Source organism: Hippichthys cyanospilos, chromosome 9 (assembly GCF_059441005.1).
Source record: "Hippichthys cyanospilos isolate Australia breed blue-spotted pipefish chromosome 9, RoL_Hcya_1.0, whole genome shotgun sequence".
Taxonomy (NCBI): Eukaryota; Metazoa; Chordata; class Actinopteri; order Syngnathiformes; family Syngnathidae; genus Hippichthys; species Hippichthys cyanospilos.
Window position 1 is genome coordinate 10,630,413 of NC_142377.1, and position 21,202 is coordinate 10,651,614.

Sequence of the window (21,202 nt, forward strand, 5' to 3'; positions counted from 1 at the left end):
AGAATCCAAGACAAGTTAGTTTTCCATAAACCTGGCATACGTTTTTATTTTATAACCTCATCAACAATGTCTCGATAACCTAGGATCCACTTTTGATTTGTAAACAAAGACCATTTACTTTTTAGTGGGCTTCTATGAAGCTGATGTTTATGTAAATGTGGCTTTTTGTAAAGCTCAAAGACGATCGATAGAGCAAGTTACAATTGGCTTCATACCCCTTTAATGGTTTTTCCAATCGACGTGTCATGCAGGTATGGTATGTGCATGGAATAATGGGCGCATAGATTGCTGCATATCGGGTTTGAAATGTTTATAATTTAAGCACCCAATAACAGAGTTTTATTCAAGGGGAGGCATTTTTATCTCTTTATCCTGCTTCTTTTACGAGTGTCTAAATCAATACGTCCGTCCGCTTTTATGCATTATGCGCCAATCTGAAGCTGGGCTCTCAATGCTGCCAGCAGTGAGGAGCTCATTCAAATATGGATGTCAAGCTTTTTTTCTCAGTATGAGCACAAAGCAAGTTCATAAAAGAGGGAAAATGCTTTTGCGTGACCCCCGCCACCGTTGTGCCAAGATATCAAAACAGATATTGTATATACAGTATCAGTTCAGATTCATTGTAGTCACATGTTCAGGAAGGAAAGGAAACTGGCACTCTATGATATTTACTTTATAAAACATTATAACATGTAAGCACTTGTGTTACTCCTTATCTGAAACTAGTCTCACAATACAGCTCCTTCAAATATAGCTTTCAATCTTTTCATGATACCATGCCCGTATGGCCATCTGCATTGCGGGGAAGCATCTTGGAGGACATCCGTACAATGGCAACGTCTATGCGGCCACTCGCTTGAGGCCTGGGCCCATAAAGGGAGTGATGGGTGCTTTAATGGCTTCCTTCCTGTAAGAGTGTATTCTTAAAGTTGTCAGTATCAGGGCACAATGGGCTTTGCGGCACATTTATGTATGTTGCGAGTGTGTGCGCGTATATGTGTGTGTGTGTGAGGGGGCGATCGCACACTCACTGTTATCTGTTCAATCTGGCCAGCGTAGACAGTTTGAGGCAAAGAATGAATATTTCATTGAACTGTTATGGGGGCAATAGAAGAAGAGGCAGGCTCCCTTTCTGCAGTGTCACTGCAATGAATCGGGCGCGAGGAATAAAGGCGGACCGGTCCAATCGGCTCATCTCTGAGGCCCGGAATGTATGGGTTGTGTGACTGGGAGGAGGAAGTAGTGAGGGGAGGGGTTTGCACGCTTCACAGTTTCCAATTAAATGTGTCATTTAGCGTCTAATTCTTTTTATACAGTGCAGCATTTGTTGAGACGTGCAGCTGCGTGACCTCATTCCGGGCCACTAATGGAGAGTGGCTATGATAGCAGGCATCATTTTCAAGAGTTTATCATAAGGAGGAAAAAAAACATCCCCCCGCGAGAGATCATTGATGATAATTAGAATTCAGGCAACTGTCTGGAATTGATTGTTGATTAATTGCGTCTTAAAGCAAAAGTAGAAGTATTCCTTGGAAGAAAAACAACATGAGAGGATGATTCTTTAAGGGCAATCAATGATGTATTTCGTGATGTTTTTTCTTTCAGCCAAGTAGTACCCCCAAGCCAATACAAAACGTTTTTTGGATGGATTTTTTTTTTTTTTTAATTAAAACAGATTCCTATGCCATCCATGTCTGAGTCATTACACGTCTGAACCACATTGGACGTAGTATGTTTAACCTCATATTGAAATAAAACACATCTTCTCGATCTTCTAGAGCAAAGGTCCTCGATGGTTGGTCGGCCACAGGACATTGCATTCCACGAAAAAAAAAATCTACGGGTGTGAGTTTTCATTCATATGGCGCTTACCATAATGGTATCACTAAGCAATGTTTTAGTGCATCGTAAAAAGAAAACAGTTCCAAGTTAATGTCAAAACTCAGGCTGTTTACTGTTAAACAATGCACAAAAATTGTAAAATTGACTGCTATAATATTGGGTTGGTCATTTTTTTTGACCAATAAACGGGATATTTACATTTCGAGTGGGTTTGTTGTGATTGGTCACCTTACTGAGCAGACGATCACTGACACTGCGCGCCAGCTGCTGAGTTTCGGCAATCTGGTCGGCGACCCGCTTTTGTTCGTTGAGCTTCTCGGCCAGAGTCTCCAGCTCGGTGAGGGCGAGCTGCAGGGGCAGGCGGTCCACGTGGCCCTTTGGCGTGTTCTTCAGCATGTCCTGAAGGAGGCACTCAAGGTGATTGTTGGTATTACGGCTCGCAAAGGCTGCATTTTCACATTTGGATTCATAGCACAGATCTGTGCATGTGGGGCAAGCAGCAGACACATTACTTTGGAATTATAATAGATAAACAATCGTGAATTTAAGTGTGCGAATAGTGAGTTGGCACCATAAAAAAAGTAAAATACTGTACATCACAACAATCATCACCTTGGTGTTGGCTGGAAAAAAAATGTCTGCATTCCTTCAACCCCCAGTGTCGTAGTTTGTTAAATGTACCTGTAGAAGTAATATGAACTGTGGGAATCGCTGAATGGGCTTCACCATCAGGCCGTAGAGAGTGATGCGGTCCAAGCTAGACGCTTGCTTCTTCTGTGGGGACGATAACGGCGCAGAGTCACATAGACAGAAAATGTATCAACTGTTTCCCTGACTAAGAATTTTGGCGAAAAATCTCTGACAAAACAACATACTTAAAACACTTCTAAGTATTCTATTGGCATGGCATCTCTTTAAGCATCTTTAATGAAGATTTAAGATTATTTCAATTTGGAAGAAACCAAAATAACTTCATTTTTGCTCAGCCCAATTTGTGCTGGTACTAGACCCTGGATCACTCTTACATTATCACTGAACACCAATTAGACTAAAGTATAAAATCAATTTCCCAATCTAATGAGCTCAAATACAAAATCTGTTCAAGGAAAAAAAAAACAACAACAAAAAACACAAAGCTATCTGTGAGTCTTCCGATGAGTAGACGCATGAATAACTTCTAAAAGCCATAACCTGTAATTAGATAAAAACGTCAGTACTCAAAATTGGAGTAAAACACTGAGGAGTTTGGTAATGTTCTTGCCGGTGAATGAAGGCATCATAATAGATCATTAAAGTTATTGACATCTATTTTCCTGCGCTTGCTTGACAGGTTTTTTTTTTCTTTTTTTTAATGATTAATAACAGAAAATGAGCATATGCTTCTGGTCTAGACTACAAGGGGGAAACTGACTGACAGGATTATGAATGAAGTTAAGAAAAGAACGTGTCAAGTAAGGACGCTGAGGTGCTGTGTAACATTGAGTTGAAGACAGGTCACACAGAAAAACAAGCGCAGTATGGAATCATTCAGTTGAATACAGTTACAATAACTTATATGTAGAAATGTGCCTTATACACTGAAAATTTGCTAAAACAGAGCTGTTTGACACACCTCATGGTCTAAAAAATATAGCAATTGAATACCCCTTAATTTTTATAGTGGGCTAATTCAGTTTTTCATTGATTTACTCTCTTTGACATATTGTTTTTCAACCTTGTACCCCCCTACCAAATTGCTTAACTAATTGAAATGAACAGCTGTAGAAAATGTACTAAATAAAGGCATCTAAAATTTTGCAAAGAAGTCTAACACAATTCAACAATATGTTGCTTCATTTTCCAAATCATTTGGTCTCAACTTGAAAAGAAAACAGGTCGTTTCACCATCAAGACAGAGCATCACATCGGACTTGCCAATAAACTCTTCACGGACCCCACGGAGTGCCTTGGCGCATTCCCATTTGAGAATCACTGCTCGAGTATACAAACTTATGAACAGAATTGCGTGTGCAAGCATTAACCACTAGTTAGCAGACAAATAGTTTTGCTCATACGTTTACAGACCTCTGAGTATGTAAACTTATTAGCCATAAGTGAATAGCAAAACACTTATTGGGGTCTGACTAGCGCCCTAAAAAGAGCCAAGATACATAGAAGCTTGCAGAGCCCGTCCAATTCCACCGCTGAAGAAGCTTCTCAATAATTCAAAAAGCTATGAATAATAGAAAATACATAAGCGGCAGTGATTGAAGACATAGCTTTTTCTTAATCAGGCCAGTGATGCTCAAGCTCAGCGGCTTAACAAAGATGGCAGATAAAGCCCCGGGACTGTCTCAGAGACTATACTTCACCTGACTGAACACTGAGGACAGGACCTGAATTTCTCTGCCAATACAAAAAGCCGCACCTCCAGTAATCCTGCCTCCAGTAATCATTTATGCGAGGCATCAAGCGGAGTCACAGTCTACGGCCGGACACCCGGCGGGCTTCATTTATGATTTGTTATTCATCGCGCAGTCACTTGTAGGTGGCTTGGCGACGGGAGGACGTAAGCGGCGGACGCCGGCAGAAGATGCGACTTGACGCCACGGAAATTACAAGGCGCTAATGCTCCGCCGGCAACATTAGCTTGAGTGCCCTCTCCTCGGGGGACCGGCAAGAGCGGCGAAGCTGCAGAACGGGAGGGAACGTAAAGAAAGAAGGGAAGAAAAAGGAAAGAAAACAAGGAAGGATGGAAGGGAAGAATGAGGGAAGGAAGGAAGGAAGCAAGGGAGGCAGGATGAAGAAGGGATGATTGATGGAAGGAAGGAAGGAAGGAAGGAAGGAAGGAAGGAAGGAAGGAAGGAAGGAAGGCAGCCCAAGCCCTCAGCAATATGCAGTTCACTACTCTCAAATTCATTCATAGGCATATTTGCATTTTTTGCAGAGCAGTTTTGGGAATCATTGACTTTGAGGAGCAATTTTCTATTTTTGTGGAGCATTTTCTCAGGGATAAGGAAGGAAGGAAGGAGGGAAGTCTAAGCCCTAACCAATATGCGATTCACTGCACTCAAATTCATTTGTAGTAATATTTGCACTTTTTGCAGAGACGTTTTGTGAATCGAGACTTAGAGGAATAATTTTCAAATATTGTTGGTTTTTTTGTTTTTCAGGTTTTTCCCAGACACCTGCCTGAGTGTCTCCTTCTCATTCAAAGCAAGGTGGTTTTCTCAAGTGACCCCAGCAAAACAAAAGTAACACGCACGGGTTGCTTAACTTCATCTTATCTTCGACTTTAACTAAACAACTTTCATTGACTGTAATTAGCAATAAAGGGCCCCAAAAAGGCAATAATGTGAGACAGAAAGACATTTACCATTGAAAAACGGAAGTAACCATTCTCCGTCGACCTGTGTCAAATAAACACCCGGTGCTGCAGTCTAGTAAATAAACTGCCCCTGGCCACTATTTGAGAAAATGGAGTATATATTCCCAAACCATAAAAAGAGCCTACATCTAATAGGACCTATTTTCACAAGAGCAGGACATTTATAAAACACATAAAAAGGTAAGTTGTGGAAAGTATTAGACAAAGCCAAGACGTATGCATTATTAAAGGGCCACCTGCCTTGGGGGGGCGGGGGGTAGACGAGACACAATTGGCTCAAAACGCTACCCAGGAAAAGAAACAACACATCCTTTATTTGGGGGGAAAAATGTCTCATGAAACAAAATCTCACCTTTAGGAATTCCAGAAAGGCGGGTTTGGACAGGCAGGCCTTTTTAATGAGCGCCATGGCGTTGGTGAAGTTGTTCACGTAGTCGCTGTACACATCCAGCACCATGGACTTGGAGAACTGAGGACACACCGAGGAGAAAGCGTCTTTATGAGTGTTTACTTGTGGCACAAACAAAGCCATGTTGAGGTGTGAGGCAAAGTGTTCACTGCGGGGGCTTTCAGAGTGAGTTTCAGACACAACTATCTTTATTTGTGACAAAAAGTACTCACCCCCTGTACGTGAGTAAAAATACAAGTGTAGCAGTGCCTTAATTTATGAGTTCAATTCATTCTGTGCACAAGGAAGGAAAAATTCAAATACTATTGCTGTTGAAGGGCTAGCTACTTGCTTTCATTATCTTTGTCTTAAAAAAAAAACTGAAGGCACAATGTGTTCCCACACAGTCGGCAGAATCTCTATAAAGTAAAATTAAAACCAAAATAAATAGTTCCCTGAATTTATGCCCTGAATAAGTTTTAAATGGATCTATTATCAACAATTGGATTTTTGAAGATGGTCGATTTTTTAAAAATGCCAAATGTCACCAGCAATAATAGGCCTGCCTGATTGGCCTATCCCTAGTACAAAACTTAGTATGTTCGATACCGCTGTCTTTCAGACCGATATCAGTGCGGTACACTACTCCTGAATGCACACCGATACCAAGAAACGATACCCCTATTACTCCGGATATACAAAATCCGCCCCCCCAAAAAACAACGACAGATCATTTTAAATGATCTTAAATACCAATACCTGACCCGATGCCGATGCTTGGTATCGGTACTCGCCCATCACTAACAGATCCCCGAGAAACGTAGAAGGTATTTCTACTTTACTACCCCCCCCCCATACACACACACACACACACACACTATGCTTTCCTTGCACTTTATTCCTGGATGAAAAGAAAGGTCAATTCCACCTAGCACTTTCTTTCCTTCTTTTCTTTTCCACCGAGGGCTCATTTGGTGCTCAGTCTGTCTGAGGACAGCAATAAAGCAGAACCGCATGATGCCCAGCAGAGAATTAGAGGGTCCAACCCTTGGCGCTGATGAACAAATAATGAGTGGACCTAATGGGTGCAGAACTCTACAATGAAAAAGTCCCGCTGAATGTGTTCATTTTCAGGCCAGAATGCATGTCTCCTACTGATACGCGCTTGCCAATTTTCTCAATCTAACACTTGCAGCTCACTTGAACTGTGGCAGAGGACAATCTAAAGTTCTTAAAAAAATGGCAAGTGCAAACAAATAAACAAGTCTCCTCGGGTGCGGGTAATGCTCAGTTTTCAGAGGTTATTGAGGATGTTTTTTTCATCAGCAAAGTTTCACTGAAAAATATAGCGCGCAGAACGGAGGTCTTCTAGACCTCTAATTGGATAGGAAAGGTGCCCCTGTTTTGGTTAGCAAGAGAGAAGTAGTTTAACACCCAAATAGTAACTTAGCTCAAACTTTATCCATCTATAGCATTTGTCCTCATTAGAGTAGAGGGTAACTGGAGCAAATGTCATGCATTATTCACTGAGAAGTCAAAAAATTGGTGGCACGATGCCCCGCGAAAGGTGGAAATATAACTTCTGGATGCGAAAAACAAATAAACAATCCTCCTTGGTAGAGGTAATGCTCAGTTCTGAGATATTTTTGGACACATTGCACAGCCGAGATCATTTATACTGAGAAGTTAACTCATCCAATGCGACAGTCGGTTATAGTCGTCAATTGGAATTCAACCCTGGAAGGCGGAAGAGACTGATTGATTGAGTGAAGAGACTAATTAATTGAACGATTTCGATTTATTGCCGAGCAGTATTGCAGTATTGCAGTATTTTTCAACCGTTATGTGTGCAAGAGGTTCTCGCCCAAGCTTATCTAAGGAATTATTAACAAATCCCTTCCGACGACAGCGTTGCTTGAGATTTAAGATCAGCACAGCTTTTGAGCAGAAGAAAAAGATTAATTTGTAAATCTTGGCATGCAACATCGGTTATGAGGGTGAGATATGCCAAGACATTTGATGCAAACATTTTGATGCGCAGAAAGGCCGGTGCGGAAACCTCCAAACTTTGTAGACAACATGCTAACAAGTGCAGCTGCTCTGCCGGCCAGCATTAACAAACTAATATTAAAAAACTGAACACACAAGGAAGATTGTGGACGTTTGACACTTACCGAGGCAACAAACAAGTCTCCGATTTTTTCGCAGCTGTCCCATTCAGCCACGCGCGACGCCAGCGCGATCTGGAACATGGAATGGCAATGCGTGATTTCCCGCACTCTGTAGAATATGGGCCGGATTTTACGTGGACTCAGGATGCGTGGTTCCGCTTCCAGCAGAGGTTTGTGGTATTCCTACACAGAGAAAGTATGACATGATCAGTCAACATGAACATGAACTGTCTGATTTATTCCATTTTGGAGCTACATTTGTAGGCATTTCCAGGCATATAGTGATGCATTCTGGAAACTGAAAATATCAGTCAGGGCCTAATTATTATTGTTACCATTATCCAATTTGCAGAACTGTGGCTGCTTGAATGAGTACTTTTTTTTTTTTTTTTTAATACATCATCCAGATAAGCATACACCTTAGCTAAGCAACAATTAACAATTAGCTTACACTTCTGGAAAAATTAGCCACTTAAAAAAAGGATCCTACCATACATGTTTTCGGATTGCAGCAGGAAGAAGAAGTACCCATAAAAAAAAAATAAAAAATACTGGCAACCACCTGAGATTAGAACCGAGAACTTCAGAGAGAAAGAGAGAAGCTGCAAAATCTGGATAGCATAACACCTTGTAGAAGTTTGTGTGTGTGTGTGTGCGTGTGTGTAAGTGGTCCCTTAATTTAGCTCACAAAAGCATAAAGTTGGGAGTCTTCTAATCGACAAACGCTCCTCAAAATAAGAAGAAAAAAGTGGAGGACCGTAGTGACTTGAACTTGTTTAGAAGTAAAGGTGAGTGAGGCGTAAAAGGTAAAAGCCTAGCAGCGGACTCACTCACATGTTGATAAAGGCTCCGAGAAGGAGCCTGCCGCATGTCTTCAAGTGGACATAATGCGGTCCTTTTCTTTGTTTTCTTCTGCAAGGTTCTCCGCCCCCACCCACCAAAAAGAAATCCATCCAGCAGTGAAGAACGTCACAACCTTCAGAGTCTAATTGGGCTTGTGGACACGCCGCCTTTTACCACTCGACTGGACGCTGTGACAAGACGAACATTTTTCCAGCGAGCTGCACATCGAAAAGTGTCCCATCTGGCTGTTGTTTGTTTGTTTGTCCCGTGTGAACAATCGCTCATGAAGCTGTCACGAGATTGTCTTCGCTTTGCTTTCTATTGTGCTAGGCGACAGTTATCATAAATGACTGTCAGGAGGAGCCATCCCAGCAGTTGTACGTACACAGGGGTAGACCGATAGCGGCGGCGATGTTCAGGATGCCACCCACCAAACAACGGCATCAATTTGAAACTGTATTGACTTCAGGGAAATCTATTTAAAAGTTACAGTATTTGCATTTGCAAATTTGCATTTGTAAGGATAGCTCAGTTACTTAGCCATTTTTAGCAGTGAAAAGTTAAAAGTTTCTCTCTAATTTCTGTAAATTTCAGACTATAAACTTTTTTCTCACGCTTATAGTCCAGTGAAGCTTATCGGTGTTTGTTTTTTAATAGCCACCAGAGGACAATCTCCCCGTAAACAAAGGGAGACAGATGACACTGATGAAATGCTATGTTACCACCAGGGGGCACCCTCTATTAGTAAACACAATCGGGCATGTTACTGTTGTTTTGGTGCAGTATTCTAACAATCTGAGTATGTGGGTGTTATGTTGAAAATATGTTGAAGAAAAAAAAAACTTTTAAATACAAACAAATTTGTAAAAACTTTTTTATCTACCAACTTTCTGTGTAAATAATGTTGGAAACTGCGGCTAATAGTGCAGTGCGGCTTACACATAATGACATAATGACTGTTAAATTTTTGTAGTTTCATTTTATACTCCGGTGTGCCTTCTAGTCCAAAAAGTAGGATAATTTGACAAATACCTAATTGTTCATGTGCATTTATTAACTTTAAAAAGAAAATGCCACAATCTGTGCTCAAGGCTTGGGTAATGGCCATTTCCATTGCACAAGATCAAGGTTATGATTAATACCAACCAAGAGGAGAGATTGCATTGTACCAGGTGCATGTGCCCACAGGTGAATGCGTGCGCTAATGCCTTTCTTGTTGTTGTTTTTTCTGTGGATTACATCAAGTGCCAGCGCTGTTTGTTCTTAGCCTTCAAGGTGGCAATAATGACGAAAAACTGGCAAGAGGAGCGATCCCATTAATCATTTGACACGTTTCCGTTGAGTGCGGCGGTGGGGACGGCCTCGGCTCACCTGCAGGATCCTCCGGAGGGACTCCAAGTAGCTACGCTCACTCTGGATGATGGAGCCCAGGATGTGGCGCCTGACAACCTGCAAAGAAAACAGATCCTGGTGATGCTCCAAGAGGATGCGATGGGGCCGGGGCTTTGCGGATTGATGCTACTGGATATCATTGTTTAGTTCGAGTCAGAGATGGACTGATGTTGAAAAATTTCCACCTGGTGGCTGGTCAGGCCCTCCGGCATGGCGCTCAGCTGCGGCGGCGGATGAGTCACGTCCGATATCGCCACATCCAGGTAACCTGCGTCATCCTCTTCCTCTGTTCCCCAAGGAAAAAAGATCATCATAAATACCTGTGCAATTTAAAAGTGTTTCGAGTAGAAGAGTAGAGAATACTGTCATTTTTTATTTGGACCCAGTCTGAAAAGAATAAAAGTCACACTTGCATTTACTTAAGGGATAAACAGATTATTGGTCAGGCTGAGTATTGACCGGGCTGATTATTGCCAGAAATATTGAGCATTTTGTTGATTTTCAGTATCGGCCTTTGAAGAAAATCTGGTATCGCCTTCAAAAATGGGCAATTCAGTAGTAGGAGGGGTAGTTCAAAGACCTCTAAGATCAGGTAGCTAACATACAGTTTTTACCCTCTTCTTTAAACTTGTATAAAGGTCAGGAACGTGGGAATTAGACTATCACGTGTACAGTTAATAAAAAAATCCTTTTTCAGGTCAATGCACAAATTTGTTGAAGTCAGCGCCCGAGGTAGGCTCGAGAGCCCCCAAATGGCTAAAGATCATATAGCTAATAGTAAACTGCTGAGGCTAAAGACTATAGAAAGACATGAAAGTAAGTTACCGATGGTTTCTTTCCGGTGAAGGAAGGAGACTTTGCGCATGACGGCCATTCTGGTCTTTTCAAGTCCATCCTTGGTGTTGCTTCTGGCCGCCTTCATGAGCTGCTGCACCTGGTAGGGGTGCAAGGGGAGGGGAGGGTATCAGAGCTCAGTCATTGGCTCCATAGCTTACTCTCAGGGCGCGGTCACGCTGGGAATCTTCCCATCTGCGGCTCCCCCGCGACTCCTAATCAGAACGGTGAACGAGATGGTGGCGGGGAGGCGTGTTTGTGGCTGAGTGTGCGCTTTAAAGTCCACCACCGAGCATGGCGACCGTGCCAGCGCGTGGGGGCCCAGAATACACCGGTGCATCACATCATTGTCATAATTTTAGATGATACGCTGGCAAATGTAGGTCATTCGTTGAAAGAGTGTTAGCAGTAAGACAAACATGCAAAAATAGCATCCAGTAGAGAAACTTTCAAATTTAAAAAAGGTACAATAGGATGAGTGGGCTACTTTTACAGAGATAAGCATGCTATAAGCGAGCGTTACACTTCTTAAAAGAAAATAATACAGACGAAAGAGACTTCCACTTTGATTGCTAACCAACCTAGCATTCACGGTACAAATAGCTTCCACAAATCTAGCTGGTACAAATCAGAAGCTAATTTTCACAAATGACTGGCTAAATTGCAATTTAATTCATCTCAAAATAGCACTTTCAATAATGAAATGTTAGCATATGCCACGCTCAGGAAGTTAGGAGAGCTGTACCTTAACTTCTTTTTTTCACTGTATTCTTGAACTAGGTAGTCATTAACACTAGTCTGTTCCCCCACTCAAGTTATTTTACCCCTTCCTTTACACTTTCTGGTTAAAAATAAATAAATAAAGAGCCTACAGCTAATAATTTTGTCAAACTTCAGTTTGTATCCAAACTTATAACTTTGTTATAAGTCTGCACACGAAATCAAAGCGCAATGAAAAGTTCCTTTATCTAATAGTAACAGTAGTTTGCAAGCTTCAAAGCTGGTGATTACTCGACATGAACAAACTACCTAGCTAACGTGTGTGTGTGCGTGTGTCATCGAGCAGTACCGCTTTCTTGTCGATGAGACGAACTTGTCCTAATTTGATCATCAACTAAATTTTGCATGGACTTCCTGCTGAAGAGTGACTTTGTTTAAAGTGACTTAAATGTAAAAGACTGCCCACTATTGATTTGGAGGACCTATCTATTTCAGCGATGCGTAACAATAGTAACCAAACGGTCAGTCATGCTTAGGAGGTGAGCTACAACAGTGCCAAAAACCTTTTTACAACATTGTGCTATCTACTGTACTATTTAGAATGGATTAACTTCCAGGCGTGAGCTTTCAAAATGTGGATAATTTTGACAACTAAATTATTTTTCATTTGTAATTAGCTGTTAGCACGTTGCGTTATAAACTCTTTTTATTCTTAAACAAGCTAGCCTCCTCCTAAGGCCTCAACCCACAGAACCCCTTTAGGTTTGGATGCCCAATTTATATCATAGATGCTATTCGTCACCATCCAGAGATTGTCGTGATACGCAACTTAACAAAAACAGATCCCGACGTTTCTCAAATAGGGTCTTGGCGTATACTACACTGTCTACTACGCAGGCAGAATCAGCCCTTGCCAGGCCATTGCCCAAAATTGCAAAGCAAGTCTGCCATTTTGGCAGAGAAATACTAGGCTTCTACTTTGAAAAATACCTGCTGGGTAATTTGCTAAAGTGAGTCCCGACTAGAAGCACATATACTAGACAGATGGGTGACACTAAAGGGCCAAGCTTTTTAGTCTACGCGGTGTAATTTGGACAGAAAATGTCATATAATAATTTTAACTGTTATTTTGAGGATTTTTGGTAAGCTAGTAAAAAAAAAAAAACAGTCTAGCACAGTAGGTTTTCAACCTTTTTTCAGTGACGTACCCCTGTTAAATATTTTTTCAGTCAAGTACCCCTGAATCAGTGCAAAACATTTTTTGTTAAAAAAAAGATTTATAGCATGCCATAAGTGCCTGATTTATTAAACGTTAGAACCTTTAAAACTTCATTTGTATCGGTACACAACAAAATTCTCAACATAAAGTGTTCATTTTGGATCATAGAAGACATATGTCATCAAAAAGCAACCACTTAATTATTATTATATGTTTCTAAACCAAAATAATATTCAACAAAAAGTGTCAGACCTGTTCTAAAAATGAATGCATTTTAAATAAATGTTTGTCTGCAGAAAAATAGTAAACAAAGTGTCCTGTTTTGGGATATAAGTAGAGATGTGTTCACAAAAATAAATCATTGACTTGACAGGTAGCGAGTGGCCCGCGACAAGTTGGGTCGAACCATTCTAGTATGGGGGGAGTCTTGCTTTTTAGAATAATGAAACTGAATAACCTTCTGAACATAAAATGTCTTTCATGAATTTATATTTTCCTGCAACATTTGATTACTTCAATAATTACTATTATAAAGGATATTTCCATGTTTATTTTTTTTTAAATTTTGAGTACCCTTCTGGAGTTCCTTCAAGTACCCCCAGGGGTACCATTTCCCCCATTTGAGAACCACTGCTCTAGCATAACAAGATATACAAGGGGAAAAAAAAGTCCCTAGGAGCCCTGCTCCAAATTGGACGGCAACTAAAAACACTAATTAGCTTCATTTAACAGTACGCTGCCCACTATAGGTTAGGAGGATATTTTTGCTGAGAAATTAGCAGAAATTGTGCCTTTTAATATGGTTAATTTGATCATTAAGGTGCCAAGAAGGACAAAGACAAGTTCAGAAAGGCATCCAGAAAAAGGGCAAGAGAGTCAGCTGTGCTTGTTGGCAAACCCGTAAAGACATTTTGGAGATACCTTGATGTCATAGTTGTGCTTGCCAGACAGCTTCATAGCCAGCTCACGCTTGGTCCTGGCGCAGCGCTCCCGCAGCCGCCGCACTTCGGGGGACAGCTGCAGGTGAGGGGGTGTGGTGCGGAGCCAGTGTTAAGGAAAAAAACAATAGGGAGGCAATGGGGGGGGAGGGCGGTGGCGAGAAAAATGATCAAAGCGACACAAAATGGGAGTCGGAATCGCGACAAGAAGTGAAAGCATGGGAGCGGTTATTGCATTGCGGGGAGTTTGATTTATGAGACCCGCTGGCAGTCAAAAAAGGTCAAGTGTGAAGGGAAAAAAAATTAAGCCAACTTCCACATTGAGAAAAAAAAAAGTTAATCGGGTGAAACTAATTAAAAGCAATGTGTTTTGGAACTAGCAAACCTAAAAGTTAATGTTTCCTCAGTAATTACTCCGGCAGTCCTTCTTAAAGTCTTCTCCTCTTTGCTCAGCAGACTGAAAAGTGCAGACTTTCCCAAAGGCCTGGGCGCTTTAATTACCTGAGCAAGTCATTGTGTGTCCACATATATCACGCTTTTGTTTCCCCCTCTTTACTCTGCCATCGACTGAGCTTCTCTTGAATAACAAACACGTGCGTGCAGATGGCTAAAAAAATGGTTATAAGGCTCAGCATAACCTCGCTCATATTCGCATGGATTCCACAAAGAGGCCCAATGGTGATATGTGCCCACAGCGCCACTCAGTGGATGAAAGAGGTAGTGACGTGTAGATATAGGGACAGACGTTTCAAGTGACCGAACTTCACTAGAAGGATGTTTTGTGCGGTTCCCGAACACAACACCCACAAAAAAAAAAAAAGCACAACCTTGAATATCTGAAATGTCTATAATAACAGGATGCATAAAAAAAGTCTCTGAGGCCTGTGATCCACAACTGAACAGAAAGTGATGTGACTAATGGGTATGATTTAGACAGTTTTCATTACGGACAGCAGCATGCACTTACCATGGCAGCCTCCGGAAGGGTGCCACCCCCAAGGTAATATAATTTCATGATAACTAGACCTATGATTATACAGGATTTAAAACATACTCTAGGCCGTTAAGAACAAATCTATTTGCAAGTTTTTGAAATTTATAATCATTTAATTGATTCCTTTTTAAAGAAAAACGTTCTAAACCCTACACATTGTCCCTTTAAGGTCAACTTAGGTTAGCTTGTGAACATCACATGACCTAACTCAAAAAACAGTTGAGCTGTGATTGGTTGTTGTTACCTGAGCAACTACGATGCTATTTTCAGGCAACAGTGACAAAATGGCCAGCCCCTTAGATTATTATTTTTAAAACGAGTATATTTTGCCGCTTAATTAATATTCCACAAACATAAACTAAATCAGAATATGATGTTTAGCGATGCACTGAACATGTTATAAAAAAAGAAAACTTTTGGGTTGACTAAAATATGCACCTTTAATGTCTACAGTTGACAATATACAAATCAGTTATTGGCAGAGGTACCAAATTGTCATTACCTTGCTGCGTGTGGGCATTTTGCTCTCGCCGTCAGACTGCTCATCGTAGCTCTCAAACTCGCTGGAGCTCCACCCGTTGCCTGCAACGGATGGACCGCACGAGTCCCTCTGGACATCTTCGTACAGCGTATCTACACAAGACACGCAGCGTTTCCTAAGAAACATCTCAAATAGGGTCCGAGTTGGGTTGGGCACATGTTCCACGCACCTTCATCGGGAGAAAGGGGCTCCTCGCACGGGACGTCGTCATAGATGACTTCGGCTTCAACTTCATGTGAGGCTGGTGGAGTAATATGACAATGTTTTAAATATTGATTTGAACATTAACATTCATAGCTTGTGTATAGTTTGCTTAAAGGGATAGTCCATTTATTTATTTTGGCAGTAAAAATGTAATATTTTGTTCAAAGCTAATTTGAACCTTGATTGATTGGTCGTTTTTGGTCAACAGGAAGGGAAAACAAATTGTCTTTAAAAGCAATCATAATACGTAAAAACTAATTTAGATATCAAACTAATTTATTCAATCCCCAAAAAATAATTTTATGTTTGTAAGAGCCCAGACATTCAATCAAAAGAACTTATTTCTAGTTTGTTTGTTTTTGTTCAAATATTTTCAAGTGTTATGCTAAAATTGGCTGGTACTGCAGGAGGTAATCAAAGACTAAATATTATTTTTTGATTGCTAAATGGCTCTATAAGTGGTTTATCCCTTTAAATGCCACAATGAAGTAGTTGGTACCCATTATAAATAAATGTTGCATTATCCCAGTTCTGCAAAATCTCAAATTCACGATTTAGCTCATTTACAAATCTCCAATTTTTAAAATGCACAATTTATCAAATTAATTCCATGTATCGCCCATTAACTTGAGAATACAGGCCCCCAAGAGTAATGCAAACCAAGTAAAAGGAATGATATGGTTATAAAATATCAATTTGTATTGAATTTTTCCCCGGAGGTGCTGGTCTCTTGTCTCTAGGCCAACTTTTTTTTTTTTTTTTGCAATCTTCTTGCATCATAATATTTTCCTATTGATCCTCACCCCGTATGAAAGGAACAGGGCTCGAGCCTGCGCCAGCCTGAAATGGTGGCAGAGGATTACGCACTGTAGCCGCCGCCTATTTCTCTCTGCAGAAATCAATAAAGTGTGAGATGAAGCCAAGGTGCTTCTGCCACTTTGGATCAAGCTCACCCGCCGCCCGTGTCATTGTGCGGTCGCCCGCAGTCGCGCCGAGCGGCGCTTTAACAATCCAATCCCGATGTCGGAATGGAGTGGAATCCCGAGGCGAGTTTGCCTTTAATCTACGGCGGCCTTCATGGCCAATGCTTCCCGTTGTCAAAGTCGCGGAGTAGCGTACCTTCAGGGACGTCCCCGGAGCTTTCCTTGGCTGTTTCCGCATCGACGACTCTTGCGGCACCGTCCGACGTTATTAGCTGGACTGCTGCAGGGACCCTGTGAAGTACCGGAACAACAGCGCCGTAAGGCAAACACTGAGGACCGGGTAGCGTATAGAACACCAAAAAATAAGTCATCTTGTCGTGACATATATTTTTGGAATAATCGGCCGGTGAATCGGTGATCTGAACTTTATATTGAGAAATATCGGAATTAGGGCTGTTACTATCGAATATTTGTAGAAAGGATTATTCTATCAAATATTAACATCAATTAAACAAATATATGATCCAATTCATTTTTAACTGAAGTGCATTCCATCATGAATTTTTTCCCAGTTACTTTACTGATTATTGTTTTTTATTTAGTACTGTTTAGTGATTAACCAAAAAAATTCTGAATGACAATGAGGTTACAATGAATGTTAAACTCTTGAGACAAAACACTTTAAAAACAAGGAACAAAAGTTGAACCATAGATACAATGTTTTCTTTTAATCACTATAATGTTAAATGAAAATCTATCACTTTTTTTCATTTTACCTATACAAATTAAATGGTACAAGTAGAGCTGTCACTATCGAGTATTTGCATAAATCATTATTCTATTGAATATTTCATATAATTTGATAAAGTTATATTTTTCATTACAGTGCATTACAAACCCATTTAGTTTACATATCATTTATTGTTTTAAGTGTAATTTTAGCTTCACAAACACTAAAAGAATCATAAGATTACAATGAAATGCTAAGTTGTTGTCATGTCACACTTAAAATGTGACAGAAGTTGAACCTTGGCTACAACAATTATTTATAAAATTATTACATAGGCAAATAAAATCTCACATTTTTTAAACATTTCAAACAATAGAAATGTGATGTTACAAGTAAGGTTGTCGCTATCAAAAGAGTATTCTATAGAAGATTCTATCAATAAATCAAATTAAGAAATAAAGCATATTACAAAACTGTGTTTCCTCTATTAGTTTATTTGCCAACGGCTGTTGTTCATTTGGTATTATTTAGTGATTTAAAAAACAAACAATTAAGAATTGATGTACATGTACATACGGTATTAGAAATCAGAACGACCGCTGTTGAGCGGCTGAAATTGCAGGATTTGGACAATTATAAGTTAAATAATTGCCCAAAATGATTACTCGACGATGAAAACAGTTCCCGATCAATTTAATCGTTTATTGCTTGTCGATTACACGATTACTTTTGAAGCCCTCCTCAAAATCTAAATACATACCACAAATTATAACCCCAAAGCATTTGACTCAAACTCTGCCTGTTTGCAGAGCGGCGAGCTCAAGGAGGCGTGGGAATTCTTCCTTCAATGCAAATAACCCCGAGTCGGGGCACAGCGCGGGTCAAAAATGGAAGCGAAATTCCTCTGACTTTCATTTGTTTTCATGAAGTCCGCCACCCTTCCTCCTGTGCTGCCCTCCTGGCCTCCAGCAGGTACAGCTGTGCTTTTTTTCAGGCCTGATGCTGACTGACAGCACCTCCCTTTTCAACCTCTCCGACAATAAAGTGTCAAAAGATGCGGGTGGCAAAAGTCCTCACATTCTGTACCTAAAAGTCTTGGGATTTAATAAATAAACACATAGGCTAAATTCAAAATATAACCAACCCAACCCAAACAATATATGGACATGAATGCCTTACTTTGAAGTTGTAACAGCAGCGTGTCCCGCCCTGTCCCCACACACTTTCCGTGCCAACTATAAAGAAGATATCCATAAAAAAATGTAGGATACCTAAAACGGTATCCTTTTTTATACTAACAAAGAAAAAAACGAAATATAAATCAACTTTCAACAACTGTTTTTTTTTTTTTTTTTTACTTTTTACAGCGTTTATACAGGTTACAGGTTAGTCTAAAATTGAAAAAGGAGAAAACTATCTGCAACCCCACTAGCCGTGCAGACTGTAAATATGATTATTATCTATAAAAACCTAAAAGTGTACCCATTTTAACATTAAAAAAAGAAAAAAGTAACATGATTCAACTTTCAATAACTATTAACGACTTTATTCCAGCCTTTATACGGGTTAAAGGTTAGTCTAAAACTGAAAAAAGTGTATCGAAATGCAATTGTTTTTAATTGCAATTAAACTTCACATGGCAAAATGCTCTCTCCCTGGGGTCTTTCGCGCCCCCCAGGGGGCAAAACGTTGTTCTGACATCATGTGCAATCGCTAATTCAGGGTGCTAACAAACGTCTTAACTACGCTGACATTGACGTAAGTAATTAGATGTAAATGAGTGACTGATAAAGTTTCTGTTCCTACCATCACCTTGCAACCAGGCTGGCTCATAAGTGTCGTTTCATCCAGAAGATTTGTACTGTTTTGTTTTTTTTATATGTCGATAGCGAACCGAGCTCCACTCTTAATAATCGGATCGTAGCGCCCCTAATTGAAAGTGAAAAAGTTGTATTGGGAAACACCTAGTCTCTGGCCGCATCTTGTGAATCTAATTTGATTTGCAAGAAAGCAACGCATCTGAAAAAATCAACCAATCAGAGACAGCTAGCATAATTCAAGGTGTTGATCATTTGAGATTCATGAGCATTATGCTCTTTCATTCAAAATATTCCTTCACCGAGTCTTTACTTTCTAAAAGGTAAAAGTAGAAAGGTACCGGGAAATTTCTACTATCATTTATATATAATATTTGCTATTCTATTCAACACATTTGCTCCTTTAGCTCACTCGTAGATTGTTTTGCTTGTGCAGCGCTTTCAGCCGAGGTGACGTGAGGGCTGCAGCATAAACGCACTTAAAATGAGCTTCTTGAGAAAAAAAAAAAGAGTGGAGGAGAAAAAGTGCTTCAAAATAACTCTGCATGCACACTCAGTTGTCATGGTTGCCGTTTTGTGTGCTTAATGACGACTATCTGTCAACGGGGAAAAAAAGGAGGCAAAAGTAAACGTTGGCTTTAAGGAAAGGATGAAGCGCTGCCTTATGTTTAATAATAGCAATAAAAAGAAAGAAGTATATCGACAATAACAATAGCAAAGTAATCCCTGCTATATTTTTCCAAAATGTGCTGACAGTGTTGACACCTCGATGGTGGGAAGTTGCTATTGATAGCGTACCGTTTTAGGAGCCTCGCTTATTGACTGAGGCAAAGTGGAAATTGTGGACTCAGCACAAATTATTCCTGCATGAGAAATAGCCAGGACCTTTTTGTGACTCCCTTCACGCACAAACATACACACACACCTGAACTGGAGCTTGTGATCATTTAATTGTGTCGCCCTGACATTTACATAAAGCATACAGTCAGCAAACTACATTCAATTACTTAACCTATGCCTCTTTAAAAGATATAAGGAGGGTGAGAAAAAAAATATTATTATTACTGTTATTATCATTATTATTACGGTTATTAATGGAGAAAGGATCAATGGCCTTTTATTATGTATGAACATAGACTTCACTATTACTTGACTGGAAACGGGGCCCAGGGCCTATCAGTGGGGGGCTTATTTTGAAAAACTTAAAATTTGAATATTTTCAAACCCAAAGCAGCTAGCGATCTAAAACCAATACAGGCACCTACTTTAGGTAAGTCTCCATGAGCAGAAGCATAAAAAAAATCCAAGGTCATTCGCTACTAAAATCCTCATTAATTATTTTTTCATATATCAAAATTTAAAATGGCTATAAAATCCTCAGATTTCACGCTAGATGCACAAAAATCAACTACTACAGAGATAATCACCTATATATTCAGAAACAATTGCAATATTTAGCACATTTTATTCGTTTTTGAGCGAAATAGCTAATTAAAACGTTTTTATTTAGTGCAATTTTGACCTAAGTTGTTAACAGCAAATAAATCACACCACTAAGTTTATATTTGAGGAAAGCATGCAGAAACATCTTAATTTGACTCAACAAAAGCAACATTTGCATTTTATTTAATATACAATCACAAATTAATACTGAAGACAATGGTATGAATATGAAATGTCGGACTGCATTTGAATGTGCCATGTGTGTCATTCTAATGTCAGCAGTTAACAGAGGTTTTGGACCTGTCAAGTTAATCAGAACGCAAATATCACCCTGAGGAAACACTTCAAAACAAAAACTTGATAAACCTATTGCATTGACGCCCATATATTATTCGAAGTGCTTATTTGAAAATTGGCCTAAGTAGCGCTTAGTGTTTGTTTGCTATAGAAAATAAGAAATCACCACATAGTTTGTAGTAGATTTTTCCCCCATTCTGGTCCAAATGAGTTGAAGGCTTTTAAATACTTTCCATTTCTCGCTGGATTCACTAAAATTACAAAATGTGTCACAGAAAACCCACTGACCTCACTTTTTTATTAGGCACAAGAATGTAAACAGGAAGTAGATTAGCTGTACAGATTAGCAAGTGATAAGCAAATGAAGCGCCACAAATAAACACAATATGGGGGACGAAACATTCGAACCTACTAGCTCACTGTAAAAGTCCATTTTCAACCCATTTTCCAACACAGTGAAAATATATGTCTCAGATAAATGGAACCTTTAATTTTTCCTAATCTCCTGCTAGCTTCCAATGCTATCGCTAATGTTGTTA

General features: G+C 39.9%; 1 protein-coding gene across 4 annotated transcripts in view; it reads right to left on the reverse strand.

The window, feature by feature from the left end:
* LOC148418779 (rho guanine nucleotide exchange factor 10-like protein) overlaps positions 1–21,202 on the reverse strand; it is a 117,665-nt gene that overhangs the window by 77,575 nt on the left and 18,888 nt on the right. Inside the window, exons 4-14 of one of the 4 annotated variants that reach the window (XM_088423867.1) lie at positions 16,573–16,667; positions 15,419–15,490; positions 15,211–15,341; positions 13,698–13,793; positions 10,829–10,937; positions 10,189–10,289; positions 9,983–10,060; positions 7,772–7,951; positions 5,562–5,678; positions 2,524–2,616; positions 2,071–2,241 (exon numbers count right to left, since the gene is read on the reverse strand). In XM_088423867.1, coding sequence (XP_088279993.1) covers positions 2,071–2,241; positions 2,524–2,616; positions 5,562–5,678; positions 7,772–7,951; positions 9,983–10,060; positions 10,189–10,289; positions 10,829–10,937; positions 13,698–13,793; positions 15,211–15,341; positions 15,419–15,490; positions 16,573–16,667 — 1,243 coding nt within the window. Of the gene's footprint in view, positions 1–2,070; positions 2,242–2,523; positions 2,617–5,561; positions 5,679–7,771; positions 7,952–9,982; positions 10,061–10,188; positions 10,290–10,828; positions 10,938–11,906; positions 12,060–13,697; positions 13,794–14,215; positions 14,357–15,210; positions 15,342–15,418; positions 15,491–16,572; positions 16,668–21,202 lie in introns of those variants that run through there. The other 3 variants (XM_088423868.1, XM_088423870.1, XM_088423869.1) reach the window with 3 other exon arrangements.